General features: G+C 39.7%; 1 protein-coding gene across 2 annotated transcripts in view; it reads left to right on the top strand.

Annotated features, from left to right (window-relative positions):
• Nucleotides 1-341: 341 nt before the first annotated feature.
• The window catches only part of EIF4ENIF1 (eukaryotic translation initiation factor 4E nuclear import factor 1), a 38,110-nt gene continuing 25,073 nt past the window's right edge, over nt 342-13,378 (top strand). For both annotated transcript variants that reach the window (XM_054006100.1, XM_054006099.1), the window contains exons 1-5: nt 342-461; nt 1,543-1,663; nt 9,515-9,588; nt 11,117-11,244; nt 12,067-12,362. In XM_054006100.1, coding sequence (XP_053862075.1) covers nt 1,571-1,663; nt 9,515-9,588; nt 11,117-11,244; nt 12,067-12,362 — 591 coding nt within the window. In that variant the 5' untranslated portion in view covers nt 342-461; nt 1,543-1,570. The remainder of the gene's footprint in view (nt 462-1,542; nt 1,664-9,514; nt 9,589-11,116; nt 11,245-12,066; nt 12,363-13,378) is intronic.

Genomic DNA, 13,378 nt, shown 5'->3' with positions numbered 1-13,378 from the left:
TCACTTTTGAAGTTCGATATACGGAGGCGAGAAGTCGCCATACAGCGGGAGACTGTGCTTTTCAGTCAGGCATTACAGCCGAGAGCCCCCGGGCCGGGCAAGCAGGCCGCGCCTGCGCGGTGGCTATTAAAGGGGTAAGGGGTGGGCTCTAGAAAGCCCCGGTTACGGTGGCTGAGAGGAGACAGAGTGCGAGAGTCGGGCAAATCGGGAGAGGGCGCGCGAGCGAGCGAACGAGCGAGCTGGAGAAGGGAACGGAGGGGTGGGGGAGTAGCGGCGGCGCGAGCCGGGGGTGGGCAAGCGGCCGGGCGGGGAGGGAGCTGTGTGTGTGTGGAGAGCGTGGCGCGGGGCGCTGCTGGGAGGGGGGGTGGAGAAGCCGGTCACTAGGGCTAAGTAACGCCGTGGGCGGCGGCAAGGCCTTGCGAGGAGCTGAGCGCTCTGGAGGGGACCGTGTCTTCCGCACAGTGAGTATCTTCTTTACCCGGGGCCGGGGACCCGCACTGCCAGGTGAGACGTTACCTGCGCGGTGCCTCGGCGTCCCCGCTCGCCACCGGTGTGTTGGTGTCTGGGCCCAGTAAGATAAGGCGGCCCTGGGTCATCTTTTCCCCTTCCCCATCCCGGATGAGGGCCTCCACACAAATCGCAAACCTATCGCTGTGAGCGTCAGGTCACCAGTGGGGCGGGTGGAGAGTGGCACCTGCGCTGGGGGGGGCTGTTGTGTCTGGTCTCGCCAGCCATGAGGCTGGGGGCGCCTCTGCCTTGTCAGCTGTGTAGGCTTGCCAGCAGTCCCTTACTATGAGGGACAGCCCCTATTTTTTTCCTCTCTATACCAAAAGAGTGCTGCAAAAAGCAGCAAGAAATACCCCCGGTGAATATAAGTGCTATTGTTAACAACGGTATTGATTATGATAATATCAGGAAGAGCGGTGGGGCAGGGGTGCTAAGAAAAGTTCCTTATTTTTGAAATAGTGTTGGCAACCATACAGAAACAGTGGCACTCACTTGCTGTGTAGGACTCTGTTTGCTCTGCAAGCCATGGCTTGGAGGCCTAGGCTCCTCCATGGTATTCATGTGGGTCCACTGTCCTGCATGCCCCAAAATGGGGTACAAGTGACTGTCATGGCAACGAGGTTGCATAGGCATCTAGGACTTCCCAGCGTGAGGCAGGGGGCTTTCTATCCAGTCTTTCTCTTTCATTTTATGAACTTCCCATCTGTATTCTGTTTCTGTCCCTGTGATAATCTCTGTTGTGCTAAAGCTGCTTAAGAGCTGGGTCTCTGAACTACAAAGGCGTCTAGGTGCCTATGATTAATTAAAATATTTGTTCTAGAGCTGTTAATTAAGATATTTTACTGCCAGTTTAGGTGCTCAACAGCTAACACATCAAACAGTAAAAATATATTTTGTGACATGTACTTTCTTATGTTAAATGTAAGTTGACGACAGTTCCATGGGCAGTAAGGAAGGTGTACGCTATAAAGCCTTCAGCTGTGTTGTCTATTTTATTAACATAATTCTGTTTGTTTGTTTTGTTTTTTAAATCAGGTCCATAGTCAAAGGCTTTCAAGTAGCCATGGATAAGAGAGGGGCTATAGCAGAAATGGAAAATGGTGACACTTTCCTTGACTTGAGCAGAATAACAGTAAAATCTCATCGTTACACAAAAGTAAGCTAACTTCTTTCTTTAAAAATTGTATGAAACACTTAGATTGAAACTGATCAATTTTAGGGGGACAAAAAGTCCTGTGTTCCTCATAGGCCTTGTCTAGAGTAGGATTTGAAGGTGTGATATAGCTATATATTAGCTAGCATCTTTTAAAGGTCTAGTGTAAACAAGGAATGCTGTCTTAAATAGATACTACAGTGAGGTGATAGTGTCCATGTGCCTCACAACATGTGCTAAACTGATCAAGTTGAAGCCTATGCTTGCCCTCCACTATGCTTTAAAATGTGTTGGCAAACTTGTGGTGGCTAACACGTGATAGATAACATGTTTTAAATTATAGTCTGTTCAAGGCCCAAATGGACATCATACCAAACATGGAGGAGAGTCCTTCTAGGAGCAAGGATAGTGTCTCCTTGGAATGTTTAATTCTCATGTGTATAGCTGTATCAAATATGGCTTGTAAATACAAACTATACGCGGAAGCCTTGTGCAGTGAATACAGTTTCAGAACTTATGAAGTAAGTTCAGTTGTGAACCGGGGGAAGCTGAGGCCATACATAAGACACTAACAGATATTTAAAGTTGGAAGAAACTTTAAAGTATTGACATTGTCTTATAGTTATGATGCCTTAAGCTTTATAGTTCTCACCATACTCTTATGGTTCATGCTCTTGCAAACTATCCAATTCTTGTATATTAGAGATAAACTGGTAGCCCACTTCTGTTAATGTTGGTATTCTGCATTGGCAGCACTGCTGAAACTGTTTGCTTCGCTGTGGGAAGACGTGAGAAAACTATTTTGTTTGCTATGGTGATTAGGATTTAACTATGTTGGGTGTTGTGCAAACAAATTAAAAAGATGTTTCCTGCCCTGGAGAGCTTACAATCTGAATATAAAACAAATCCTAACAAGTGGGTTTAATAAATAAAAGGATGCAGTTACAGGAGAAAGGCCAAGGGTAACAGATAAGAATGCAGTTACATAGGCTAGGTAGTATATAACGTGAGTTGATTCCATTACTCTCTCTTGAAAGTATGTCTCAATTTTCAGACTTTTATTAATCTCTTCAAGGTTTTTTGCTAAGTTTACTTGTCTCCATTAAGTGAAAGACTAGCTTCTTTCAGCATGCCTTCTAACACTGACTCAAAACCTATTTTTATAGATACATATATTTAAAAAAAAAAGCAAGATATATACAAAGATCCTTGCTTTTTGTTAGACCTGGGCTCCTTTTATCCTCTAGCTCCATTGGTTTTACTTGTCTGCAGATCACTGTACTCAGTTATGTATAAAATGCTGTCTTTTTTTTTTTTTTTTTTTTTTTTTTGTAATGGGGAAAACTTCAAGTGAGGGACTGAAATGTTGGGCTCAGGCAGGGTTATTGGTTGTTTTACATCAGTAATGACTCATCAACTCCCAAAACAAATTTTTTTTTTGAGCAGGGAGGTGCAATTAAGCTGCTTAAATCTTGTGCATGTCTTCCCCTCAATCTTTAGTTCTGCCACTGTGCCCAGTCCCCTTTGCTGTTACCCTTCTCAGTAGTTTGAGATGCCTTGTATTGGGAGGGAGAGTGCAAAGTATAGCAATTTTCTCTAAAACTGAGTACTGTATGTAGCTTCCTTCAGATTCTGGTAGATGCATATCATTTGTTGGGCCTGAGGTGGCTGATAATCAACAAGGTACATCTTGTCCAACAGCTAAACAGGTGCCTGTGCCTTGCTCCCAGTTCCTACTGGCATAGGAAACAAAGATCCAAGCTTGCTCTTGAATCCTGATGTGTGAGACCAAGACTGCTAATACCCCGGAGTTTTGCTCCTCTGCCCCAGGAATGTGCTGCCATTGCTTCTGCGTTCCCAACACCAAAAATAGTAACAATACAATATTAATTTCTCTGGCACTTCTGTGCCCCTCATTTTGATCAGGATGCAGTTGTTAAACTAATGGCAGGATACTTCTAGTCTCATTCAATTGATATTGCAGTTTTAGTGGCAATTGCCTTCTGTCCTCGCAAAGTGAGGAAACATGGTAAATTACAAGAGATGTTAATCCCTTTAAAAATCTTAAGTTATCTGTTCTCTTAAGTAAAAGGATTTATTCTATGGTTTAGCTAATTACCAGAGCACCTTAAATCCAGGTGAAAAGCATAATGATTAGTCACCAGATTCCAAACTAGTCTGAACCACTGATGGTCCAGAACACTTAGTGGTGGTTTGTGGAGAATGGCTATTTATTCTCCTTGTTTCTAGCTGCTAGGAGCATAGTTTAATGTGATTTTAATATCTGCCATGTAAACAGTCACTGCAGGCCCATTACATAATTACAAATGGAAGGGCCACATGGTGATGAGTGAGAGGGCAGTTGATCCACACATTATGAAAGCTTGCAAACCCTTTGATCTAATAGTTTTCAAAAGGTGACCAGTGTAAGTTTTTTTTTTTAATAAATAAAATGTATTTTTTTAGCAATACTTAAAATTTGTGTTCCAAGTGCTGTGCAGATACTAATCCACACCATCACTAACAGAAGTATAAGTATTATTCCCACTTTATAAATAAGGGAACTGAGGCAGAGATGAAATTGCATCTCAAAGGCTGCATAGTCAGTCACTGAAAGAGCCTGGTCTAGAACACACAGGCTCCTGACTATCAACCCAAAGCTCATTATTATAGCTTATGGTGTCTCATGCTTTGTCTAAACCAGTAAACTAAGTAGCTGCTTTTGACCTTTGCATTCATAGAGAACTTGGCAAACTTGTACTGTTCAGGCCTGGTCTACGCTTAAAATTGAATTGTGGATTTGTTGGCACCCCTGAGCAGCATAACTATGTTGACCTAGAGGTTAGGCAGCGAAGTTGACTGAATGCTTCCATTGACCTAGCTACTGTCGGTCAGGGAAGTGGTGTTCTTGCACTCATGGAAAAACCCCTTCTATTGGTGTAGGTTGCATCTATACTACAGGATTATGCTAGCATAGCTGTTGTTCTACATAGTTGTACATTGCTATGGATGTTACCCAGTAGGCTAAACAGTCTTTGGTTGATATCTGCTTTAGATATCCAGTCATATTTTGGATGATCTTGCTGCGCTCAAATCTTCCTTTTTAGGTGAAATAAGGTGCTGGCTTTTCAGCCCCAGCTGTTTTTTGGTATTTCTAATTTGCTTAAACTTAACGTTTGCTGTCAGATGGCTCAATGCTTCATTGTCCACGCAGACTAAAAAAAAAAAAAAAAAAAAAAAAAAAAAAAAAATTTGAATACCCACTCATCACAAGCCTCAAGCATATAAAAACATAAGGATGGCCATATTGGGTCAGACCAGTGGTCTGTCTAGTATCCAGTCTTCTGTCAGTGGCCAGTGGCACATGTTTCATAGGGAATGAACCGAATAGGTCAATTATCAAGTGATCCATCCCCTGTTGTCCAAGCCCAGCTTCTGGCAGTCAGAGGTTTAGGGACACCAAGGTGTGCAGTTGCATCCCTAACCATCTTGGCTAATAGCTATCTATGGAGCTATGCACATGATCTTATCAAATTTTTTTGAACCTACTTACACTGGTGGCCTTAACAACATCTCCTCCTGCAATAAATTCCCTAGGTTGACTGACTGGATTGTGTGAAGAAGCACTGAATCATTAGATTCTAGGGAGAAGTTGCCTTTTCAGGCTAGCTTGGTGCTGTATGTCCTGGCTACTGCTAGGATCCCTTTATTCTTCTGGCTCCTTCCTGCTCGGCACTATCGGTTTGTCTCCCTGATTCCTGAACTAAAACAACTTGAGAAGGAGTAGGGTTAATCAGAAACCAACACCCTCAGTGCCACAGTGATGTAAATTGCTGTCCAAAGAACTGATGCTGCTCCTTTTTCTGATTTGCTCCATTTAAAGCACAGAGATGATGGCTGGTCTTCTAGTTTATCTTAAAGGTAACTTCAGAGAGTATGCTGTAATAGAATGTGGTGTGTGGTGTTTTTTAATTATTTTATTTGAAGCCTAATAGTAAAGGGGGAAGACTTAAATGTGTGGCATATATTCATTCTACCCAATGCTGAATTATGAATAACTACTATAATATAAACAATATATCTAGAGAGGACTTGGTGCTGTTTAGAGTTAAATCTTCCAAATTTTAATCCCAGCTCTGCTTCCATTTAATCATTAAAATTGGGATAAAGCTTGTCTGCTTCACAAGAGTAATTGTTTAGTAAATCTTATCACAGCACTTTGAACATAAAATTATAACTGTAAACCTAGCATGAAAATTACTTTCTTGCCTTTTTACAATCACTGATGATATATAATCATCTCATAGAACTGGAAGGGACCTCAAAAGGTCATCGAGTCCAGCCCCCTGCCTTCACTAGCAGGACCAAGTACTGATTTTTTTTTTTGCCCCAGATCCCTAAGTGGGGCCCCCTCAAGGTTTGAACTCACAACCCTAGAAGCACTCTTCTGTCAATTAGCTTCATCTATGCTGGGGGTTTTGCCAGCGTAGGTGTGCTGCTCATGGGTATGGGTGTTTTCCCACGCATTTGACATAACTTATACCAGCACAACAGAAAGTGTAGACCTAGCCTCAGAGCCTATGTCAAGAAAAAGGCCAGTCTTGTGCATTACTTTATTTTTAATGTAGACTTAAGATATTAAAGTCCTTGTTCAAATAGTCTGTTCATACTTATTTGAAAAGTCTATTTGATTTTCTGTGAAGTACCAGAAACATACTTTAAATAGATGAAATCCTGTGACCATTCTGGCCATTCAGTTGCCCTAGTATCCTTGTTCTGGCCCAAATATTGGGTTGATCAAGACAATGGGAGGTGTGATCATATGCATTCATGAATGGGTTAGTTTTATGCAAATTCTGCAACTTCAGTGGCCTGTTTTGCTAGTACCTATTTTTTAATTAACTTGGTCCACAGAGTAAATTCAGATTTCTGTCCTCTTCTCCCTCTGCTTATCTTTGATTATAATTAGTTGGTCCAGCTCCGCTAAAGGGGATTTTTGGAATACTCCTAGTAGATAATGCACTTAAACCTTTAGTACAAATTTTAAAATTTGCTCTGTCTCTTGCTTCTAGCATTCTTGTGTAATCTGGGCTGTAAAAATTAATTTTGGAGGATTTACTTGCAAAATTCAGACTAAAATCAATTAAAGTAGATTCATTACAATTTGGGGGGGCACGAACTGACATGCTTAAGTATTTGTGTAAGCTGAAACCCGAATATCTAAGTAAACCTTAAAAAAAAAACCCAATCCCATCAAACACAGATGAGCTGTCCAAGAGTAATAATGCAGTTAGTAGCTATCAAGCCGCCTTAGCTAGTATGTTAAGGGTATCCTTGCTAACAACAAGAACAGGGTGGATTTGATTTAAATCACTAATCAGGAAGACTCCATTTAATCAACAAGAATGCGCTTTTATGTAGAAATCCATGGTTGTTACCAACCTGAAGATCCTGGATGTTCAGACATGTTCCTTTCATCTTCAACGCAGCTTCTTCCTGAGAAGGAACATTTCTCATGATGTTTCATTTGGGCAACCAGGCCTTGCATTTCTTTGTTGCACTGTTTGCATTTTGCACACATCCCTGTCTTACCCACAGGTAGAGGAATGTCATTAAAATATTCCCAAACTGGGTCTCTCTTACGGCCTGCTGCCATTATAGGTTTTCCCCTTTGGTGAGAGAATGGTACGGTAGATCTCCAATCAATGAAGGCTACACTCGGAAAGACCTCAAGACTTCTGAAATATGCTGCTCAAACCGTTTTGCTCTTGTTTCTACTGCCCGTCCCTCCCTTCTCACATTATCTCCAGACTTCTTTTCCTTGTCTAGATCTATTCTGCCCCCAACAATCTTCTATTCATTGAACTTCTTGAAACTTTCTACTTTTAGAGAGAAGTAAGGGATTGACTCTGTGTACACAATTTTGCAGAAGGACAATAGGGTTGAGGTCTGTTTCTCACCTCCATATATTTATTTAAAAACACTTTTTGCTGTTAACAAGTATGTTATCTCTGGAGACACAAATCCAGTTTGAGAACTGCAAAACTAAGCATCCCTGATAGTATCTTCTAGACTGAGCACTGAGTCCCATTGGGTAGATAGAAAGATTAACCTAAATAATCTATACAGGAGCCCCTGGAACTCCATAAGATTGGGTCCCTAATCCATGAACTATTGGAACTCATCTACAAAATGTTTCTTAAACATTACATGAATATATTGTCTCATACTTTAGAATTTATAATCTGTATTCCATGATGAGATATCTTTGAGCTATAGTGATAGGTTTTTTCCTCAAGCATTTTGTCAAAAAATTTTGGTTTAAATAAAAATGATTTTTTTATTGGAAAAAAAATCATTGATTTTTATCCACCCTGAACAAGAATGTTTTGTCCCTCTTTTCCCCTCCCCCCAAAAATACAGAACACTGAAACTCTTCCAGTATTTTTGATCTCTACTAAGAATTTAAAACTGTCTCAAATTTGTTTTTTCTATCAGTCCAGGATATTTGTACCATTTTAAAAAATCCTTTTAATGTGCTTTAGCAGAGGGATATAACTAGCCTCAAGTTATTCAAGGATTTGCATCTCCCAAATGTTTCTAGTCCACTTAAAATTAAATGTTTTAGCACTTCCTGCAATTAATGAAGTTTCAGCACCACTGCTTCTGTCTTCGTTAACTTTGAATCCATATGTCCCAAACTCTAATTTTTTTTGCTTTATCATGGGATGTGAATTATTTGCTCCTAGCATCAATAGCACATAATCTGTTTTAAAATAGCTCTGAATCCTCTACTTCAACTCATGTTAAAATCAGTTCTCTGAACAAATTGTTCAGTCAGAATCATAATGGTCAGAAAGCATGGTCCCTCAAAGGATAAACAATTTGAAAGAGTTCCCATTGGATTGGCTTGTGGCAACATTGTACCACCTAATGCTTTTCTGACAATCACTTTCAACAATCTCATTTCACTCAAGCCCTCCCCAGCATCTAGACAAAGCAGCTTGTTGTTGCTCTTGACCAAACTGAATCTGTCACCAAACCTGATGTTCTCCTTTGTTTAGGAATGCCATCTGTTAGATATGTCTCATGTTGCTTTTCCGGAATACTAATCTGTCACTTGTGTCAATAGGTAGAGAACCCTTAAATTTCACTGAAACTCCTAATACAGATCTGCATTGATTCTTTATGTATAAAGTATAACTTAAATAAAGGTTTATGTGAAGAACACAGTAATTGCTATGTTTCTACTTTGTCTTCCCTCAAATTGACAATAGTGAATCCTACACCCAAAATAGCTAGTGTCTTAACCTTTTATCAAAGTTCTAATCTATTGGCAATCCAGCAAAAGAATGAAGGAATACATAGTTTCTAGGTGCACTGTATTGCTTCAGTTAGGGGGCTTTCATTGAACTGAAGTCTAACTTGATTCAAAACTCAAAATTGCAATTTTGGTTTGAATTGTGACATCAAACTTTTTTTTAAATGTTACTAAAAATTTTATTTCTATATAAGGAGTTCAGATCTAATCTTAAATTAATCCTTCTATAGTTGAAAGGATCTTATGGCTGTGCAAAAGCCCATCTAGATATAGTTTGTGTTGGAAGGATGACAGCACTGTTGCAGCTGAAATAAAAAATGGACCTGTTGGTAGACTCTTTCAAGAATTGCAGTAATGGTAGTTGAATTGTACTTTGAACAAAAAATCAGATCAATATTTTGGGAAAACATTCAGATTAGTTAACGTCATCTATGATATTTAAACAAACCTGTATGCTCTGGAACAAGGTTTGCTTTCTGTTTATATCCTACCCAGGTGGGAGTCAGAACTAACTTAAAGCTTTTCCTTTCCAGGAAGAACTCTTGGATATTAAAGAGCGTCCCCACTCTAAACAGAGGCCTTCATGTCTTTCTGAAAAATATGACAGGTATTTTCTGGTCTTAAAATAAACTTGACAGTTTGTTTTTAACTGGATAATCTTTTTTTTAAATTCCACAAGAAAAACCCTTACCTTCAAAAGTACTTTGTTTATCTTAATGCATTTAAGTCCCCCACCAAGGCTTGTTTTAAGCTAATCCCTTTCAGAAAATAGACATAGGGTGGGGTAGTCTAAGCAAAGTATCTTTAGCTCTATAGCTGGTATCCATACTACTCCTGTGTATGTTTACATGGTGTATAAATTGTAGCATGAGAAATGCACCAGAGGATAACTGTACATAGTATAGATATTGCAAGCTTACAAAAACTAGACTTTAGGCAGGGAAACCCTTTTCTTTCACTTAATATTGCCTGTCTCGCTGGTCCCTCAGTACCTGCAAAAGGACTTCTCTAAGAATTGAGAACTGTCTAGAGGCAAGGTTGGGTGTATCCAAGTTTAATATAGCTGTCCTAATACATCTGGGTTGAAACCTGAAACATAGCATTACTTGCTACAAGGTTTTTGTCAAACTACTTCTGTGCCATATTGTGGTACTTCTGTGAGCCAGATAAGCATCTAGGTAGAATGAGATATATATTTAAATCCAGGTGTTGATGGTTGGTTTGATGCACTTGTCACTACAATCATTGGTGGACATTATTCAATATTGCCTTTCCTCAGCTGCAAAGACTCCTTTGTATAAATTCCTTATACTGACCTTCTATTGTTCGATACTCCTCAAAAAGGCTTAGTTAGTACTTTCACTTATTGCAACATCTAAGGTCTAAAATAGAATTAGATTAAACTTAGAAAGAACAAGGCAAACTGAAGCTGTGAACTCCTAATTGAAGAGTAAATAAATTTGAAGATAAGATAGTGGCGCATCAAAAAGGAGAATTATTGGACTTTGAAATTGTTTGCAGTTTGAACCAACAACACTTTTTACTTTTTTTTTTTTTTCTTGGCAACATATAGCAATAAGTTGTTATGGCAACTTTGCTTTCTCATTTCATTCACTTTAAGATTGAAGGCACATGCATTTCTGGCTTGTACTATGAATGATTTGCTCAAGAGGGATCTGTATAGTGGTAAGATTACTGTCTTAACCTGTCTCCTAGGCAAATGACAGAGTTGTAATTGGTGTGAAAGGAAGTCCTGTTAACACATAACATTGGAAGAGAACAAATCTTACTCTTGGAAGATAAATTGGGGATGGAACCTTCAAGTGTGAACTTGGTTTCATACTACTTTGCATATTTAGCATGTATCCCTGTGCTATCTTTATACTGATATTTGACACAACTCTTCCACATTTTCCTACCTTCATAAAGATATCTGGCATACCATGTAAATGGGCCAGTTTGAGGTAGGAAACTGGATGCAGCCTTGAGTTGAAAAGTCAGAAGCACAGATCACTAGTCAGAGTGCAGCCCTTCTAGCTTAAGTATTACTATAATGGATTAGTGGCTTAAAGTACATCTTGTCTTTATTAAAGTGAACACTTTTCTTAAAGGGTTTTGTAATTTTATTTGCATAGTGATGGCGTTTGGGACCCTGAGAAATGGCATGCATCTCTGTACCCAAGTTCAGGGCGAACCTCACCAGTGGAAGGGTTCAAAAAAGACTTGGATTCAGACCGGACTTCTCTCATGCGCAGGATAGTTGGTGAGTGCACCATTTTTACAATATGAGGTGCTCAATAAGAACCTAGGGTAGTGGCAGAATTATTCCCTGATGGTTTACAGTGGTGGTATAAAAGTGAGTGCGGGAAGTGTTAAATATAATCTGAAGGAAAGAGGTCTACAACTATAACTTTAGCAAAATCTCTGTTGCTTTAGCAACAGAGGGAGTGCTAGTGCAGACTGGCCACTAGTCGTCTTACCACTGTGTAATCACCTTCAAAAGAGGTTCAGACTACCTTCCCTTCCCCTGCCCCCCCCCCCCCCCCCAAAAAAAGCACCTGTTGCTAGTCTATCCTAGTACTTACTAGTGGAAATACACTATTGGATTTTCCCTGTAACTGTTTGAAGTTAAGGCCTCAAACTTGTTTGTTCTCCATGAGACGCTTGGCTAGGGCATTAAAGGCAATAATTCCTCAATGTCTCTCTGTAAATAAATAAAACCCCTCCATGTTCTAGTTTTGTTTGATCTTTTTGGATATCATTCCATCAATATGATAAATTTATAATGCTTCACTTCTCATCACACTTTTTGTGGCAGTACTTTGAGGTTAGGAGATTCAAACAAGGAATGACTTGGAAATGATTATGGCTTTATAGACATTTATGAGATATAAACTATTTTAACTTTGTATTTCTCTAGGTATAGGGAAACATCTGTTTTCAAGTACTTGTAGCTAAAATTTGAGTATATTCCAGTGTGTTACAAATGGGCTCTGTAATTCCACTGGCTACTTGTCAAACTTTCAAGTTAATCTGTTCTCAAAGTAACACAGCTTCTCTAGAACACTACTCTTCCAATCCGCAGATCCTAGGGAGCGGGTGAAAGAAGATGATTTGGATGTAGTCCTAAGTCCCCAAAGGCGGAGCTTTGGAGGAGGCTGCCATGTGACTGCAGCTGTCAGCTCACGTCGAGCGGGGAGCCCTTTGGAAAAGGAGAATGATGGTGTTCGTGTTATTGGTGGACGTAGGATTGGAAGTGGGAGAATCATCTCTGCCCGCAACTTTGATAAAGACCACCGGGGTGGTGAAAAGGACATGCGTGATTCTAGAGATGCGAGGGACAGAGATCGTGAGAGGGACTACAAAGACAAGCGTTTCAGGGTTTGTTCTCATGACTGTGTTTTCATAATAAATTTGATGGGGTCTCTGCCTATTCAATTCCTGGTCTTTCAAATGATATCAACTGTCGTGGTTTCTGGTGTTGGATTATCGATCTACTAGATGAATTTGAGGTTTTAAACTTCCTTGTTACAGATGTCAGATGGTGGTAACATCATGGCAATAACCTGTGAGTGAAACAGATGACTAAGGAATTTTTGGTGGTTTTGGTACCCCAGAAGTTTGATAGTTCTTGCTCCATCAGAGTAGAACCCTGCCTAGTATATAATGTTATGTGGCTTGAACGTAATCTTTAGTCTTCTGTGGAAGGTGACGTGCTCTTGTGCCACAGTTCTTAAAGAAATCCATTTCATAACTTAACTGGAAACTGTCACTTACCCACCATTAGGAAGTGACTTGTGCCCTGAAATATGAGCATGTATATATCTTCCAAAACTTGGTTTTAATCCTTGGAGCAACTGTGGATCTTAATATAGGTGTCCAGTCCTGTTAAGATCTTTACCTCCATGGTATCTTATGACCATGACTTCCATAGGCTAACTATTCATTGTGGGGAAAAAGCATGTTCTTTTAGCTGTTAAATTTGCTGCCTTTCAGCTTCACTAAATGTCCTTGTGTGTGTTAGACTGTATTCTCTTAAGTAGGATAAAAGATTACAATTCCATATAGTTAAGTATCACAGGACTCTAGATTAGGTCTAGTGTTAACATTAAACACATTCTCTCAAGTCATTGATTCTGCAATACTAAATTGGGTAGCATTGCGAATACAGCTGACAAAAGTAATGCAAAGGCCCAGAGTCATGGAAAAATAGGCAGAAAAAATTCTCCTTGGAGGTGGGGAATACAAACATATCTGGGGAACAAGTTTGCATTGTAATATGGCAACAAACAGAGTGGATTTAAAAAAAACAAACTAAATCATTGGGTGTCCTTTTTTTTAAATCTAGTTAATTGAAAATGTAATATATAGGCAATTTAACTTAAGTGATTGATAAA

This window comes from Malaclemys terrapin, chromosome 16 (assembly GCF_027887155.1).
Source record: "Malaclemys terrapin pileata isolate rMalTer1 chromosome 16, rMalTer1.hap1, whole genome shotgun sequence".
NCBI classification, from domain to species: Eukaryota; Metazoa; Chordata; order Testudines; family Emydidae; genus Malaclemys; species Malaclemys terrapin.
This window is presented reverse-complemented; position numbering and strand designations above follow the sequence as displayed.